This window comes from Oryza glaberrima, chromosome 7 (genome assembly GCF_000147395.1).
Source record: "Oryza glaberrima chromosome 7, OglaRS2, whole genome shotgun sequence".
Classification (NCBI taxonomy): domain Eukaryota; kingdom Viridiplantae; phylum Streptophyta; class Magnoliopsida; order Poales; family Poaceae; genus Oryza; species Oryza glaberrima.
The window spans coordinates 2,326,447-2,344,604 of NC_068332.1; the positions used below are offsets into that span (position 1 = coordinate 2,326,447).

The 18,158-nt window shown below is 40.7% G+C and overlaps 2 protein-coding genes across 2 annotated transcripts; both read left to right on the forward strand.

Annotated features, from left to right (window-relative positions):
- Window positions 1-9,208: 9,208 nt before the first annotated feature.
- On the forward strand, window positions 9,209-11,398 carry LOC127778718 (reticulon-like protein B8). Its single transcript, XM_052305339.1, has 6 exons — window positions 9,209-9,365; window positions 10,023-10,211; window positions 10,323-10,503; window positions 10,578-10,719; window positions 10,808-10,877; window positions 10,983-11,398. Exons 2-6 carry the CDS (start codon window positions 10,034-10,036, stop codon window positions 11,150-11,152), a joined length of 741 nt encoding a protein of 246 aa, XP_052161299.1. The 5' UTR covers window positions 9,209-9,365; window positions 10,023-10,033; the 3' UTR covers window positions 11,153-11,398.
- A 3,083-nt stretch (window positions 11,399-14,481) lies between these two features.
- LOC127779893 (protein PELPK1-like) lies at window positions 14,482-16,305 on the forward strand. The gene has a single exon (XM_052306817.1). It carries the CDS (start codon window positions 15,567-15,569, stop codon window positions 16,074-16,076), a length of 510 nt encoding a protein of 169 aa, XP_052162777.1. The 5' UTR covers window positions 14,482-15,566; the 3' UTR covers window positions 16,077-16,305.
- Window positions 16,306-18,158: the final 1,853 nt, after the last annotated feature.

Genomic DNA, 18,158 nt, shown 5'->3' on the forward strand with positions numbered 1-18,158 from the left:
TCGATCCACAGCTACACTCAACCGTGTTATCTTTGGGCAGCCAAAAAGATGCAAACAAGACAGCTTTGGGAGGTGAAAGAGGACCTGTGTCAACTCCTTCCCACTACCATTCCAATGCCAAATTGTGAGCTTCTCAACTGAAAGCTGCCACTCCATGTCACTCCTTTCTATTGGATTCAAGGCAATACTCGAACCATTAAGAGTGAGTCTCTTCAATGAAGTGAGTGTTTTAAGGTGCCGCTCTTTCAGAGGTGGGCAACTATTGATCTTCAACTCTTGTAGCTGGGTTAAATTACGGAAAGCCAGCACATTGTCATCTAAAACGTTTAGATCCTTGTTTCCTCTAATTTCTAACTTGGATGATTTACTCAAGTAAACCAAACTTGCCAAACCTGTTCCTATGTCTTTTATATCGACAGAACACAAGGTCTGAGTGTAAGGGATGGGAGGCAGTGACACTAACTTTGGGCAATTCCATATTTCCAACTCTGTTAGCCTAGGAAAGCAAGTCGCTTTCACATCTTCTTCAGATGTGCAATAGGTATAATATGAAAATGGCAGTTCTGTTAGTTCATTGCAATCATTCACAATAAGTACTTCCAAAATTGAGAAGAACATCGGGCAAACTTCTTTCGCTACCCATTTTCTCAAATTAGGTAACCCAACAAGTTCCAATCTCTTCAAGCTACGGAAATTTTGACCAGTTTTGCAACTAACAAGTGATGCCTCACTAGGTCCGTCTATCAGAAACACCTCCCCTAGTGGTGGAAGGATTTTCCAAACTACATAGCATAAACGAAAAGTCTCCAAGAATTTGATAGAGAGTTCTGCACCCAACCATTTTGGGCAAGAAGAGCCTCCATGCCCATGGATTGATAGCTCTTGGAGGCCGTTATGTGGTTGAAGACTCTCAAGTATTTGATCTTCTTTGTTAGCTTTTGTGCTTGTTCTCCCTTCTTTCCAGTTTAATGCTAATTTCCTTAATCGGTTTTTCTTTAACATTTTAGCTTCGGCCGCTTCTTCTTTTGTGCATACTGTCTCAAGGTTATAAATGCCAAGCTCTCTTAGCTCCATCAAATAACCTAGTTGTTTTAGGTCAAAACCTACATCTTTACTATTGACTTGAAACCTTTTTAACTCTTGTATAAATTGCAGTTTTCCAACATTAGAAATAGCAGGGTGATCTTTATGCTCGGGGACAAGAAAATTGTGCAACTTTGCAAGGTTACTTATGTCTCCAGTCAAATCAAAAGAACCAAACCATTTTTGCAGATCCAATATCCTTAAATGGTAAAATCTGGAAAGGCTAATTGGTAAATGAGCTATAATACCATAGTTGGCCTCTAGCTTAAGATACCGTAGGTGAACAAGTGTTGAAAACGTATCCAAAATGGACCCCACGTGAAATGGCATTGCGGGCAAATGCAGAACACGAAGAGCACTTGCTTCCTTAAACAAATCATGAAAGCATCCAATAAAGCTTTTGTCCACTTCTCCAAATATCATCAGAGTTTGCAAGTTTTCAACCTTTAGTCTTTTTTTTAGTTTTATCAATTCACTCTTGAAGATTTCATCACTTATTCTACCAGTATCATTTGCAACATCTGTGATGATAGATAAGTGACGAATGGATGGCCGGATTTCCACTGCTTTCACATTAGAGCAACGTAAACTAACACACTCAAGAGATGCAACCTTCAATGCTAGATTATGTAGCAGATCATGAATAATATAGCATGGCTTCTCATCAGTTTGCTCTTTTTTAAAAAATCCATGGCTGACCAAACTATCTATATTGCTTAGAGCTATATCTTCAAACGTTTTAGTTTGACATTCGGAATGTAAAATATCTAGTCCTACCCAAAAGTGAATGAGCTCTTTGCTGTTGAACTTGTAATCTTCAGGAAACAAAGCACAATAAGAAAAACATTGTTGTAGATGAAATGGTAGATAATCATAGGAAAGCTTCAATGCGGGCATAATATCATGATCACCAGCCTGTAGTTCCCATTCTTTACTCTCTAAGACTCTCTTCCAATGATATTGATCAAGGTGGTTACTCAACAATTTGCCAACGGTTTTTGCCGCAAGAGGGGAGCCTTTTAGTTTTTTCACTATATCTTTTCCAATATCAAGTAAATCTTGACGACCATTTCTTGATTTTCCAGGGCCAAACACATATGCAAGGAATAATTCCTCAAACTCTACATCATCTAAACCTTCCAACAAAATTTTATTATCAATTGTTTTAACCGTTTCTGTTACTACCGGAAACCGAGTGGTCACTATAATTATGTTACCCTTTGTTTGTCCCTTACTGAGTGGTACTAGGAGCCTTTTCCAATCATCACTTTCACACTTCCAAATGTCATCCAATATCAATAAAAATCTTTTAGACTTCAATTTTCGTTCAATCAGCTCTTCTGCACTACCATTTTTATTTTCACCTTCCTTAGGGAGTTTTTCTTTGATCTCTTCTATGAGCTTACCAACACTAAAACTTTGAGATACACATATCCAAACCTTGATCTGGAAATGGTTTTGCACTAGTTGGCTATTATACATGTGTTGTATGAGAGTGGTTTTCCCTATGCCTCCAGGACCAACAATTGGCAAGACAGTCAGGTATTCTTCACAACATTTACCCTGAGTGATACTATCTATAATTCTCTTCATTATAGTGTCTCTACCATACAGTGTGGGCTCTATACTTGTTGGTGTGGTGACAGGACGACTCTTGGCACTTCTTGATTGCATGGTAAGGTGAGAACCCAGGAGCTCTAGATTAAGAATGGTGGCAACTTTTGCGCACACAGGCTGCAATTGCTCTACAATAATCTTCATTTTTTTGGATAGACCCACCCTATCAAACTTTAACTTAGGTGTTGGTTTCACGCTCTTTTTGCTATCATCGTGCACGGAATCACCACCATCATCATCATGAAAATTTGAGCAAGGGAGGTGTTTACCGATAGCAAGCATGGTGTTGCGTGGCCAAGCGCAGCAGCGAGCAGCACATGAGGAGCACGAGGAGAACCCCAGCAGCTTGCCAGCCGCTTTTGCCGTGTGGTGAGTGTTGAGGAAGAGGTTGCCGACGCAACCTTTGGCGTGCTCGGCAGCAGCCTCGGAGGTGTCATCGAGCTCGTCTTGGATGCGGAAGTAGTCAAGCTCATCGAGCACGTCGTCGGCATCGTACGCCAAGTCTCGCAACTTCTGTAGGAGCTCGTTGAGGTCGGGGTTGTGGATCTCCCTGCCACGGACATTGTTGAGCATGGCCCGCGCGTAGAGCAGCTCCATCTTGAGGGCGTCCACGTTAGGGCCGAGCTCCCGGCTGGCCGCCCACGCCTCCACCAAGCCATCTAACACAGGGCTCAGCGCCTTGCCCACCACCCACCGCGCCGCGATGATCCCGGTATCCATTGATCGATCGTGTGGTTGTGGATGTATAGAAGTAGTAGATGCAGCTGCCTGCAATAAGAGGAAGGAATCCATATGCAATTGATAAGCCACTTGATAGTGCCATACTAGTGCTTAATTGTACTACCTCCATTCCAAAATATAAGCATTTATGCATGTTTTTTTTAATGGATCTTTATCACATTTCATTTGGCATTTTATGTGGAGTTCATTTGTTGTTCTTGGGTTGCTTAGATTGCATCCTACAAACTAGTTACCATACCACCAATTTACACATCCTTATGTGTATAGTAACTAGAATATTGTTGTACAGGATGACGGGACCATGAACTTGTTCCGTGGCACGAGGCTTAGGAAGGAGAGTCGTATAAAGAACCGCATCATCATGGTCAGTTCCAATACCTTGGCGAAAGTGCTCATGTTGGCTAGCCAAACCTGTATGGCACAAACCCAACTTGGTAGCATTGAAAGGAACTACGGATTCACCCCTTGGTTCGTCGGGAACGTGAGGTTTCATCCGCGGCGCTAACAAACCCATCTCTGCCACACAACGTCCTTGGTGAGTATATCTCGATGTCCAAGCTACATCACCATGTGTTCCTCCACCGTCTAACTTCGTTTTCGTCCAAGGTTAGCATAGAGCTCCACAACTGTCCATTCTTCTTCTATGGAGTCGACCTAACACAACCACATGTCGTGGTTTGGAAACTTCTAGCTTGGTTAGTTCTAGTCTAATCCATTCATTTGGGGGACTCTACTACTAAGCCCATTCCATGCCTGGTTTCAGTCCCCCAAAGGCCAAAGCCCGTAGGTCGTAGCACCACCTCCCCTATCGCACCTTGCTGCCACCAGTCACTATCGTCTGCCCTTTTTGGTGAGCTCTTGTTTCTACATGTGCTTTCCTTTTGTTCCTAGGAGGCAACTAGTGCCTACCATGCCATAATTTGGCCAACCGCCCAAGCGATGCCTCCATGGCCACATGCATGGCTAAAGCTCAATCGGGGCTACACCACACAAGTTAGAACCCTAGTACCTTGCATGCATAAGCCCTAGATCCTTCTCGCCCCTATCTTCACTACTTGAGCACTAACTCATGAATAAATAGGGAACGGCATGTCTTGCTTTAGCTTGGCATTTCATCGAGCATCTTGTGTACGCTTCTATTTGGCATCATCCATAGGCATCCAGTTGGCTGCCCTGCCATCCCTTGAGTCAGTAACCCTTGTAGGGCCTGCAGGATGGATTCCCATCTTAATCTGTTCAACTAGTTCACAATTTTGCTAGTAGTCATTAACATTGCTAACTGAGTAGGGTAGTTTGCACGCACGAAATCATCGTTTTAGAGGAAATATAGAAAATGTTCTTCCAGTCATTAACATTGCACGTTAAGACTCGCATGGACGATATGATCATTTTTTCTATTTGTTCACGCACGAACGTCTTTTTTTTTGGCTAAGGGCCAAAATTAAACTATATGAATTTTTGCAATTCATACAAGTCTACAAATGAATAGACGATAGCCAATTAGATTTTGCCATGGGCAGAGGCGTTCACCGCTACCGAAGCCTTCCCATAGGTTCCTCTTGCACAACCAATGATCCCTAGGCCCTAGAAACCCTCCATGCCTCCAATCGCCTTAGGTTAATATTTTGCACCCGATGGATTACATGTGTTAGGCGACATGCGAGCATGTGCAATTAACATCTTTGCGAGTTGGAGCATTTCCACTCTCAAAGGTTGTCCTTAGGTTCACAATAGCATATATGTAGGTCTTGTGCCATAGAAACGCCCCTAGAACAAAAAAAAAACGTCCCCAATAAATGACCCGTTAAGTCGGTAGAATGTTTTTAGCCAGTCAGAGGTTCGGTCAAGTGAAAACATTATTTTTTTCATTTATTTGTGATTTTAGGACAAAGCAGAATTCGTTTAGCTGTTTCTCCCTCACACTAGCTTAGATTTGAGCGGGTTTTTTTTTCCTAAATTAATCTAAAATCATGCACTTTCATATTCTAGAGAAATATTTGGGTTTCTTATACTGTACATTTTTGTCGTTGTATTGATTGCATTTGTTAGGTATTCACGTAGAGCACGACGTTGGCATGATTAGGGTGCGTTTGGATCTAAGGGCTAGAACAAGCCTAGCCTGGCCTGGCAAGACCAGCTGTTTGGAATCGTGAAAAAAAAAATCTTAGGGTGTGTTTAGTTCACGCTAAAATTGAAAGTTTGGTTGAAATTTGAACGATGTGACGAAAAAGTTAGAAGTTTGTGTGTGTAGGAAAGTGTTGATGTGATGAAAAAGTTGGAAGTTTGAAGAAAATGTTTGAAACTAAACTCGGCCTTAACTTTCGAGGGCGAGCTAGCCCGCACGGGCGAGAAAAGGCTGGCTTATGAGGGAGAGCCAAATCGGCTCGCCTCCGACGGCAAACTTCTCGCGCGAAAAAAATAGAGATAAGATGAAGCGATTTATTTTCCTCCCGAACACGTGCGACTTTCTTCAACAACCTAGCTCCATTCTTGCCGAACCATCGGGCTAGCAGATCTTGTGTCTATTTCGCAGCCATCCTCTTGTTAGATCACTCCATCTTCCAGTCATGAATGAATGCATACGAATACGATATGAGCTGCCACCAGTCCTAGCCACAGATAGCAAATGAACCAAACGAAGGGGTACAGCAAACCCAGCAAGCAGGCAATGAGTTGGTTTGCCTTTGCCTAGCAAGGCTAGCAAGACATGGGAACTCCAAACGTACCGTGGGCAACTCCAATGTATTTGGCTAACTAGTCCATAAATGTAGGACCCGCAGCTGGGAGTCCATAATTATAGAAACCACCACAACGTGAGTAATTAAAGTGGGTCCCACTAAAGGTAAAAAAATCAGCACCCCCTAAAGCGTCGCTACTCCCGTTGCCCTCCATTCCTGTGTAACGGTTTGTTTAACATTTGTGAACAGTGCTACTATTCAACTATCATATTTTATTATCTTATTGTCTACCCATATTGCTATGGACAGTTTTTGTTATATCCTTGGTATAGACTACTTGCATAATATGGTTAGGTAGCTGAAAAGAATATAATACTCCCTCCGTCTCTAAATATTTGATGCCGTTGACTTTTTTAAACATGTTTGACCGATCGTCTTATACAAAAAAATTTCAGTAATTATTAATTTTTTTCTATCATTTGATTTATTGTTAAATATTCTTTATGTATACATATAGTTTTATATATTTCACAAAAGTTTTTTTAATAAGACGAACGGTTAAATATGTTGAAAAAGGTTAACGGCGTCAAATATTTAGGAATGGAGGGAGGATTACCTATGGATTACTTTTAAACAACGTTGGAGAAACTAGAGGAGTACCAGGTGGTTCAAGAGCAAGGCAAGCACCCTCTTGATCAATTGCTCCTATTTTCAAATTTGCAAGTTATATTAATTCAAAAATTATTATATATTCGATGTTTTACTTAAAAATACGTGGTTTGCTTGGGTTGCCATTTGCGTATATACCTTGTCTTGATTACTTGAGTATCATTATTCATTATCGCCTATGTTACCACTGAGATTTAGGGTCAAATTAATGATGGGATGACAGCCGCATAGAATATGCTTAGCGTGCTTGTCGTAGTGCTAATTTTACTCTGTTTAATGAACAGAGGGTGATGCCTCTGTGATATTGGTGGAAAATGAGTCCAAATTGATTTTCATTTGGATGGGTGATGGTAGAATCTAGTGTGCTTGTGTTCGCTACTGATATTTGATTTGTCCGCCCGGATCACTTATTCACTTAAGTACTGATTCTTTGGTAAAGTCCAAACCCCATGTGGCTAAAGGGAAGCCCCTAGCTAAGTATATATATTGTTGTTTGTTACAATAGATTTGCCAGGGTGTTGTAGGTCACATTGGTTGGCATTGATTTAGTACAAGCAAGCATATATATATGCCATGTTTGCTGGTGCCCTGCAATGTGGCTAAGGTTTACTTGCACATTGTTTGGTGCCTTAGGCAAGTTATCTATGTTTCCGCCATGCATGTTATATACCCTTTTCATGATGTCATGGATTTGGTTGGTCGACCTTTTTTTATCACTTATGTATTTCCTGATGTGTAGTTCATGTATTAACAGTGGTGTCAATGTTGAATGTGTGTGCTGCCAATTAATCATGGAAAATATTTTTATAAAACACACAGAATTGCTTATATTTTGAAACGGGTTAGTAGTAATATAGCTGAATCTGCAGGAAAGATAGGTGTACGTACACAAATTAAGGAGCTGTCCGGCCGGAGCGCACAGTGGAGGTGGACGGCAACGTACGTAGCGCAATGTGCTGCGATGTGCCCCCTCGCTCGCTCGAACCAATCAACCAATCTGATGAAATAAACTGTCATTCTGGTAACAGTAACATAACCTTTTGCATGTACAGATAGGAATTCTAAGTTTGCGTTTATATATCGCCTCCGGTGAAACGTGCTCGATCAGAAAGTCCACGCCAAATTAAAAGTTTAGAAAAATTGGAACGATATGACGGAAAAGTTAAAAATTTAAAGAAAAAAATTGAAATCTAAACAGTGCCAAGATACGGTGATTGAAAAAAAATTAAGCGACTCACGGTTAACTACAGCAACCGGAGTCGCAGCCGAAGCCGAAGTAGCAGCAGCAACTGGAGCCGGAGAAGGATGGCACACAATCGGCAGCTAGCGTTGATCGACCAAGCAGCGAAATGAATAGTGCAGCAGAACGTCGACACAAGAAATTGCAGCAAATTTTATAGATGCAGAAGAAGAGAAGGGGGAAGGCAACGGTCGGTAGCAGACGTGCAGCGAAGGGCAAAGTGTCCGATTCCAACAGCACACACCACCGCGTAACTTTCACCGTTTCTCGAGAATTTACCCTTTGCTTTGATGAAGGGGCGGAGCCACGTGTAGGATAGGTTGAGCTTACACATGACAAAAAAGAAAACAAAAACAATGATAAAACACTAAACTTTAGATAAAATTTAAACAAAATGAATATAAAACTACATGGGTGATACCTACTCTTGATACCTTCCTGCCTCCACCTTGTTCAAGTCAGTAAGAATTTACCCTGTTTTTGTCGAAATAGTTTAGGATATGTCCTCCTCCTACGTGGCTATATCCTTATTCTGGTATTTTTTTTTCTGGTTCCTTCTTTCAGGCCCTTTGAATCGTAGGAATAAAAAAAATAGAGGAATAGAAAAAACGCAGCATTATGATAGGAATGTAAATATAAAACAAAAGATTGCAAAACACAGAAAAAATACAGGATTGATCGTTTGATTGGGTCGTAGGAAAAATGCAGGAATTGGATGAAAGAGATAGACTCAAAGGAATTTTCCAATAGATTGAACCTCTTGCTAAATTTCCTTCAAAACCTACATGCAATAAGCCATTCCATGAAAATTGTATAGAATTTGGAAAACTCCAATCATTTGAATTAAAGGGCGAAATAGGAAAATTTTCTATAGGATTTCAATCCTATGAAATTCCTCCATAAATCTTTTGATTCAAACGGCCCTTAAGTTTAAACTGAAATCAGGTTTGAAATAAGTTCTTTAGGGTGCTTATTTGTAAAATATATTTTCAAAAGGACATAAATATAAAAAATCCAACCCTGGTTACTACTACAGCGACTTGTTACCGTACACCAGTTGTCAGTTGGATAGAACCAGTCCAGGAACGTGTGGCCCCCTAGCAGGCAAATACCGGGCCCACATCTCAGTCACAAGAAGGCGCCATGGCCCACCTAATAATTCCCCTCCCCAAAAATCGGTTGCTCCTTTGCCTAATCACTCAATTCCAGCTAACTTTCCTCTCATCTCTCTCAGAAAAAACATTCCTCTCATCTCCAATCAGCAGCTATCTCCCTTCCTCATCACCAGCTTGCTGTGATCTTATCAGGCCTTTTTGTTGTTCTGCTGGTCTTGCTCGGTAATTTTTTGCTCCAAATCCATCTCCTTTCTCTTCTTTTCTGCTGTTACCCGCCGTATCTTTGCTTTACCTTTTTTTTTTTTTTTTTTTTTTTTTTTTTGCGAATCCATCTTGCTTTAGTTTGTTGTTCTGTTTCGAGTAAAAAGAATACCCTTGATGGCCTAGTCTGACCAAAAAGGAGTGTGAAGCTCTTCGAAAGGAAAAGGTTTAGACAATACGAGCCTCAGATGCTCGGTTGCTTAGTCGATCCGGTGGTGAATCGAACAATTTAATTCACTGATGCTGTTAATCTTTTTCTTTAAAAGAAAATTCCTTTCTGTTATTGGTGGTATTTTCTTCAACATAAACATATATCTGAAGATTCTTCAGAAATGATCTGAAGTCTGAAGATTTCAGCGTGGCGCCTTAGCTGATTTATTGTAACTGTGATGAATATAGCAGCGTTGACTGGGTACAGTACAATTACTTGCACATCCTATTATGTAGAAACAAGAAATTTGATGAATATAACAAGGAATTCTTAATGTTTATGGCCTTAAATCAGCTTAAAACAACACTGAAGCCACGTTGTTACTTGTTAAATGAAGGTGACTGCTACCTTAGTTCATGCGAAAATATTCAGTGCGACCTAACCTAATTGTACTGAAACGAATTCAGCGTGCAAAGAGATGCCGGAGCACTCTGAGAATGCGGCTGCGAACATTGTGGACAGCATAGTGGACGCCATTGCTGACAATCTTCCCAAGCAGAAGTCAGTCAGATTTGAAGATGGCTCAATCTCTGATCAAGCTAAGAGACTCTTCGGTGGTCAGAAGTCTGTCCATCATGTTTTGGGTGGTGGAAAATGTACGCAAAATCTCCCTGATTGATGCTCAGATATACTTTGCAAAGAACCTATACATAATACATATACTGCAATGTTTGACATCTATGATCTCTACTTGCTTGCGATCACAGCCGCCGACGTGTTGTTGTGGAGGAACAAGAAGATATCTTCAAGTGTTCTTGCAGTTGCAACGGCTGTCTGGGTTTTCTTCGAGTGGCTCGACTACCACTTCCTGACGATTGCTTGCTTTGTTCTTGTTCTTGGCATGGTTGTCCAGTTTGCATGGTCCACTTTTGCAGGCATGCTAAATGGGTATGAAACCTGGAAAAAATTCTCTGCATCTTGTGTTGTCAAAGAAAGCCTGTAAATAATCTCTGAACTTTCAGGTCACCTTCGAAAGTTCCTCGCGTCGAATTGCCGGATGAGCTGTTCGCAAACATTGGTTCTGCAATTGGTACCCAAGTGAACAAGTTCTTGGGCACTCTTCAGGATGTGTCTTGTGGAAGAGACCTGAAGAATTTTCTCCTGGTATGGAGTGCAGCAATGTTCATAGTCATTTCATCTGTTTGTCACCAATGTGCACAATGTTGTAACATCAGATCAAGCTTTGTTTCAGGTGATTGCCGGGTTCTTCGCGGCCGCTATCATTGGGAGCTGGTGCAATCTCCTCACTGTCATTTACATTGGTACTGAAAAATCTATTCTGCATTTTCTCTTTCAATTGTCACTGTGGGTCTGTGAAGATTGAGCAAGATTTGATTCTTAAAACTTTGAATTAATTTTCTGTTCAGGATTTGTGTGTGCTCACACTCTCCCGGTGCTGTATGAGAAGAACCAAGAAAAAGTGGACGAGTTCCTGTACAACACACTTGGCCTGCTTCAGAATCAGTATCAGAAACTTGACAAGGGTGTCCTGGGCAAGGTGCCCAAAGGGATCATCAAGCTTAAGAAGAGCGATTAGTTTCACTAGCTGCTGCTGCTGCTAATGCTGCGTACAGTCAATCAGAATACTGCGTAATTTGGACAGATGTTAGCTTCCCCTGAACAGTTAATTGTGTACAGTATTGGAAAACACCGTGTCAGTGATGCTAGTGGTATACTCCTATATTGTAGGCCAAATTCATCAGTGGCAGATTGTTTCAGCTAGTCTCATGTGTTTTGCCCATGAGAGAAATTGGGAAAAAAAATAAAAGGTGATTTGTGATTCTTTTGTTGTTTCTGATATGCAAGAACAAAGGGCTGGTTTGGTTTTGTGGCATAACTTGAGCTTACCAATTTTTGTCAATCCCAAATTTTGGCAAGTTTTAGCATGACTAATCTTGGCAAGGCAAAGTTGTGTTTGGATTGAAGTCAAAATAGCCTAAGTTAACTATTGAAATGACCTATTTTTCTAGGCTAAGCAAAAATTTAACTTCAAACCAAATAGAAAACACTATTGAAATTGCCAAATATTAGTAAAGGCCAATTCAGGCCACAAACCAAACCAGCCTAAAGTGTAGAAGGTGGATTTTGGTGACTTGAAGTTGTTTCCACAGGCCGCTATTCAGCATGGGCCTCCACTCCCGGATACCTGGGCTGAGGCCCGTAGTGGCGAAAACCAAATGGGCCATGGTCCATGAATTTTCTGTGGGCTGGGCCTCCAGGCCCATTAGAAGGTGTAACAGCTTCGTTCCACCATGGCGCGCATCGGCGCATGCAGGAGGCAGGAGGGAACGTGCATGGCGGTGTCCCTCCACGTGGATGCACCGTGCGCGGCGGCCGCCCGCCACGTGGGCCGGTGGGCCGGCTCGCCACGTCGGACGCCACCCACCGTAGCGACGATCTCCTGCTCCATGCATATACCGGACGTGATGATCAACTCGATCAGTTGGACTAATTATCTACGTCAAAGGCAGTCAAAGCCTGAAAATATTCATGAGGCAGCATTATTTAATATATATTTTGTTACTAATTTTACTTTGGGTCACCTTCTATTGTGGGTGTTTTGTTTTAGACCACCATTTAACCATTGTTTTACTTTAAATCGGGTAATTTTATTTTCTTTAACACTTTAGGTCACCCTCAACTCCTTAATTTATCAATCTAAATTCAACTTGCCATGTGTAAAAAAAAAGATCTACAAACAGTTGAGGAAGTTTTATTGACGAGTATGAGCTGTTGTACCATTTATATGCTTGAGAAGAGAGTTGAGGTAGTCCAAAGGCTAGATTACCCGATCCAAAGTGAAAACTTGATTAAATAGTGATCCAAAGTAAAACACCGGCAATAAAAGATGATCCAAAGTGAACTTTACTGTGGTGTATAATATGATTCGACAAAATGAAGTCACCATGCAATTATCTAAAAGAGAACACTTGCATGTCGTGAACATTCAAAGGCACATGTGCTATATATATATGCTTGCGACAACTATATAATTAACTATGTGCATATATCTTACTATATTATATATCTATACATGCTTAGACTTGCACAGACAATCCAAAGCCATGAAGCCACGTCAGAGTTGGACGACACGTGCATCGATCCATGTCGTCAAGAAGAAAAAAACGAAAGGGAGCTGCTGGGTATCAATCAAAAAAGAAAAAATCAATGTGCTTTGATAGCTTTTAGCTTTGCAGACACTGTACGAAAATTCCGTAGAAAAATTCGATCACTTTGTTATCGATTCGATCGATCGATCCGTCGGATCTTTAAATTTCCAACCGCACGATGACGATGGAGAACTGGAGATGATTAGGTCTCCTTTATACTCCATTTGTTTAATACTATAATTCATTATAACTTTTTTCTTGTTATACTTTTTTTAATTTGATTAAATTTGTAAAAACTAGCAACATTTATAACACTAAATTAGTTTCATTACACTGAATATATTTTGATAATATGTATGTTTTTTTTAGCTAAAAATGTTACTTTATTTTTTATAAATTTGGTCAAATCTAGAAAGGTTTTGCTAGGAAAAAAGTCAAAACAATCTATAATATGAAATAGAGGTAGTACTGACTTTTACGTGGTATATAATTAATTTTCTCTTGTTCATATAGGAGTATGTAAGAATGCCATTTAGGGTCTGTTGTTGGCGCCATTGCTTTTGGAAACCTTTGGGAGTTTATTAGTGGTTTTTCCCACCCTCCCCGGCGTTAGGAGGTTTCCTTCTTAGTAGCTAACTTTTTGTTTATTTTCTTGTGTTTTGATTTTTTTTTTCTTGTCCCCGGTAACGGCTTTATGTTTGTTGTGTTGTGTAACTAAACACTTTCTTTTTTTTTCTAATATATCGACATGTAATTGTTTTGTACATTCGCCGAAAAAAAGAAAAACAGATCATGTACGTATTGCAAGTACCGGTTTTTCTCCTCTAGGAACATTCTCGTCCTCTCACTCCCTTTTAACGTGGCATACACGAATGCCTCTCAAAAATAAATCAAAACCAACGATTTATTTTCATAAAAGAAACTAAATTAAAAAATCGATCGCAGGGTTCCATTACTTTTCTCGATCGTCAGGCATTCGTGTATACGCCGTCAATTAATAGATCTCCATATATCTTCCAGAAACAATGCCTATAAATAACTAGTTCTACATACCACAGCTCACTCAACTCGATCGACCATATACATATAGAAACACTTTCTTCTTCGTCTTCCTCGATAGCCAAAATACACTGTGCTTGGAGATCATCAATGGCGATAGCGAAGAGCGAGTGTGAGCGCCTTGCATGGGCATTGCTACTGGAGAGCAACCTCCTCGTCGGCAACCGTCGCAGCAACGGCGACGACGACGACGACGACGTCGATGTGGCTCCAGCTGCCTGATTTAATTACGGATATAATATGATTATTACTACTGATCATCTAGACTATATTATGATGAGTATAACGATCTCTACGTTAATAAGTTCTGCATGGTCTAAGAGTACTCATCTACATGCAAATATGCACCACTTTCAATTAGTCCTGTAATAGGTGATCACTGTGGTGAGTGTGCAGACTGCAGAGGTTTTGCTGTGTGCTAGCTAGTTAGCTACTCGTACTAATTATTCGATGCATGCCTTTATCTATTAATTACTCCTACTTATGTGATATATATAGTTGGCAATAAAGAGGCATGGTATATATGAATATATCTGGAGTGCTATATATATAATGGGAAACTTATGTATATATGCGCAATAACTCTAATGTAACACGACGTGTAAACATACGGTTTGTCAGGTATGTTAACTATATATATATATATATATATATATATATACACATATATATATATACATACATATATATATATATAGAGAGAGAGAGAGAGAAATAATAATTTAGACAAAATTTCATGCTCAACTACTGTACTAGCTAGCTAGTGGAGTATTATATTATACCTCTTGTGTATTAATTAAACATTAGTGTTTCTGTTCCGTGGACCATATATGGTAGTGATGGATTTTGGGGGTTTCCGTTTGTTTTCTTCCAATAGCCTTCGGAAAACCATATCCGAGGACTTTCATGGTAGATGACCTGAGTAAAATATATGTACTTTCTTTTGCCGAATTACCCTCAATTATAAGTTTGGAACACATTTTTTTCTCCCAACAATAGCCTTTGGAAGACAGTAAATATATTTCCACTTGATGTACATGACTAGATCTAGTCATGTATGAGATCTAGAAAATTTAAAGTGCATGCATGAGATGAGAGGCCTTTGATTGTTCAGTCATATTATTTCATTTCGCAACTGATGAGACGATATGATATTGACACATGATATGTAATTATATATAAAGCTATATCTAATAGAAAATTCATTCTTAAATCGAAGTTCCTGTTCCTGTATCAACGGTTTGCTGGTTTGCAAAGATGGTATATCAACATGATTATATAGCTATATGTTATCTAATTAATGCTACTTTTAACATATACAAGTTAATAAGTTATTTGTGCCATAAAATCACACATAGAAAGCTAGAATGCCTCACTACAAGTACAATCTTGATCTTAAGAAAATATATATTAGGAGCCTTTATGCTAGACACGGTTGTACCTAATAAGAGAAAACTTGTCCAGCCAAGCTAAATTGTCAAATAGGTCGAATATTTTGCATCCTGCATGAAGAAAGCTGCAGAATGGCTTTTCAGCTACAAGAAGGTGAGCTAACCAACTCCTTTGAAATTAATAACAAATTAAAACCAGAGCCAGCTGACTGCTAATACCCTTGCTTTGGCCAACAACCAATGTCAAGTTTGTCAACTAGTAATCAACTAATCTTGATCAGATCCTCCTATAAATTGACGAGAAACATGCAGTATTCAAATCATCAAGCAGCTCCTGGTTTTGCAGCTCTAGCTATTGCCTAGCAAGCTACTAGCCACTGCTAATCTTGCCATGGCTTCCAATTCGGTTCTCTTCGCCACGGTACTCGCCATGGCCGTCGTGCTCACCGGCAGCAGCAGCTGCCAAGCGGCTCGCCTCCTCGCCGACGCAACACCGCCTGCCGTGCCGGCGGTCACCTTGCCACCGATGCCAGCCATTCCTGCCATCCCGGCGGCGACACTGCCGCCGATTCCGGCGGTGCCAACCGTGCCGAACGCCGCGTTGCCGCCCATGCCGGCCGTGCCCAAGGTGGCACTGCCGCCGATGCCCGCGGTGCCGGCTGTGCCCACCGTCCCCGCGGTGGCGCTGCCGCCGATGCCCGCGGTGCCCGCTGTGCCGGCGGCGACGTTGCCGCCGATGCCGGCCGTGCCCGCCGTGCCGAACGCCGTGCTGCCGCCCATTCCGGCCGTGCCGAAGGTGACGCTGCCGCCGATGCCGTCGATTCCGGCGGTGCCCAAGGTGACGCTGCCGCCGATGCCATCCGTGCCGATGCCGTTCTTGGCACCTCCTCCTTCGGCATAATTAAGGACGCTGCCAGTGCTTGTATATTTAGTGGGTCACTTGATTTGATTAATCTTTTGGTTATGTATTAATTTCCCCTGCTTGATTTGTTTTCTGTGTGTAAATGCATGTTGTATACTTGTATGCGAGTTAATTTTTTTTGTAATTTGTTCAAGCTGTACATGTAGTGCGCGGCTATAAGTATTTGTATATGGCATTTGTTTATATAAGTTCATTTTGGTTGGTTTAACTTCTGTTCATATTTCATAATGGTTGTATTTTGTTGCATATATATGTCTTTTGGTAACTTGGATCATTAATTGTATCAACCGAGATGTGTGGGCCGGTATTCTAAGACGAAGTACAATAAAAATGGTTCAACACAATAAAGATGACTCAACAGGCTGTATATAGAAAACTACATATATAAGTAAAATCCTACATAGATTTGTACTATCTATAAAAAAAAGACGGGAAGATACAATATATTTTGTGGGTTTTCATTGGTCCGAAGATAAATATATAAATAGTGGTGGACTAATGGACTAGGGAGAATAATTACTATTGTCATAGACACATGTGGACCCACATGTCATAGACAGCGAGTGACAAATCATTAATTGCCACATATTAAAAGTGGCAAATAGTTAAATGTCCCGCGATTCGAATCCCCGGTCCCCACGGTACTCCCGCCCGGCGTTCTCCTCCGCCTCGCCTCCACACAAGCCCAACTATGAGCAAGACCGGCCCCCGAAGCTTGGTGTGGTTCCGATCCTACCCAAGCTCTCTCTAAGCTCTAGCCTCCCTCATGTGCTTCCTACTTTCCTACTCGATCTTGGCTAGGATCGGCAAGCAGGTTTCTCCCCAAATAACCCATCCAATTTATCTCCCATTTCAGTTCGTTCTCACGACCGGCAGTAGCGGTTTCATCAGTGCGGAGCAAGATAGGAGAGGAGGATCTAGCATATCTCTAATGGCAGCTCCCCTCTCCCACAGTCGGATCTAGCCATGCAGTGGGGCAGACATGGAGAGATTGATGCAGACATGTTCGTGCCAAGAGCCTACAGGTCGAGGCAGGAGAAGAAAGGCTGAGCCACTGGCATGGATGGCCAGGGATCTCACCTTCTTTGCGCTTTTTGTTCCCGGCTACAATGTCTCGTGCATACCAAGCTAGTTTTTACTCTAAAATTAAACACAACGTGGAGCTACCGCAGGAGATCGGATCATATTTGCCTTCTTGGTGGTTGTTCAAGACGTCTAGCTGGATGATGAAGGGACAAGGATTTTTACACCTAGGTGCCATGGCACCCATCATTTGTATATGACTTAAATGGTTATAGAAAAAATTAAAAAGATTTAGTAACATCGACTGCGATGATATAAGTCTATATGCAAACATGCAAGACTAAATTTCATCAACAAATAGAGAAATAAAAATAATAAAATCAGACAGTGAATAGGATCCGTATAGCGCAGATAAAATTTAGAGCAATTTTACGGTCCTTGAGGAGGTACCATGAAGTATCAATTTTTTCTATTGTAAATTTGGTACCTCATGGTAAGCTACTGTGAGGTACCATGAGGTACCAAAATTTACACTAAGATTTTGGTACCTCATGGTACCTACTCAAGGACCGTAGAATTGCTCTAAAATTATCATTTTTGTTTCTTCATATATAGATCTAATTTAGACTTGCATGTTTTTATAGTGTCTGATATATATTATTATAGTCTATCTTATCAAATTTTGTGATCAAGTGTTTATTTGAAAAAAAAATGAAGTCATTTTGATGGTTCTTAGTTCAAATCCTTCAAGAATATCTAAGTAGCTATAGTCCTATAGATCGAGTGTTTATTTGAAAAAAAAAAGGGACAATAATGCTTCAGAAGGTAAACTGTTTGAAAAATATAAAAGTACATGAAGTCATTTTTTGAAAAGATAGAGATTTGACATGGGGTCGAAATTTGTTAAAAGAAATTAGTTATAAGACGAACTGGACATGAATTTTTTTTAGAAAAAAATATATATGGAGAAAACCTGGCCAACCAAGTTATATATATTGTCAAACATAGGTTCAATATTTTGCATCATGCAGAGAATGG

Excerpts from the sequence above, each read along its gene's own strand:
- LOC127778718 (XM_052305339.1), top strand. The coding sequence starts at position 10,034 with ATGCCGGAGCACTCTGAGAATGCGGCTGCGAACATTGTGGACAGCATA. Across the intron at positions 10,504-10,577 it reads TTTGCAGGCATGCTAAATGG|GTCACCTTCGAAAGTTCCTC; the intron begins GTATGAAACCTG and ends CTGAACTTTCAG. Across the intron at positions 10,878-10,982 it reads CCTCACTGTCATTTACATTG|GATTTGTGTGTGCTCACACT; the intron begins GTACTGAAAAAT and ends TTTTCTGTTCAG.
- LOC127779893 (XM_052306817.1), top strand. The coding sequence starts at position 15,567 with ATGGCTTCCAATTCGGTTCTCTTCGCCACGGTACTCGCCATGGCCGTC.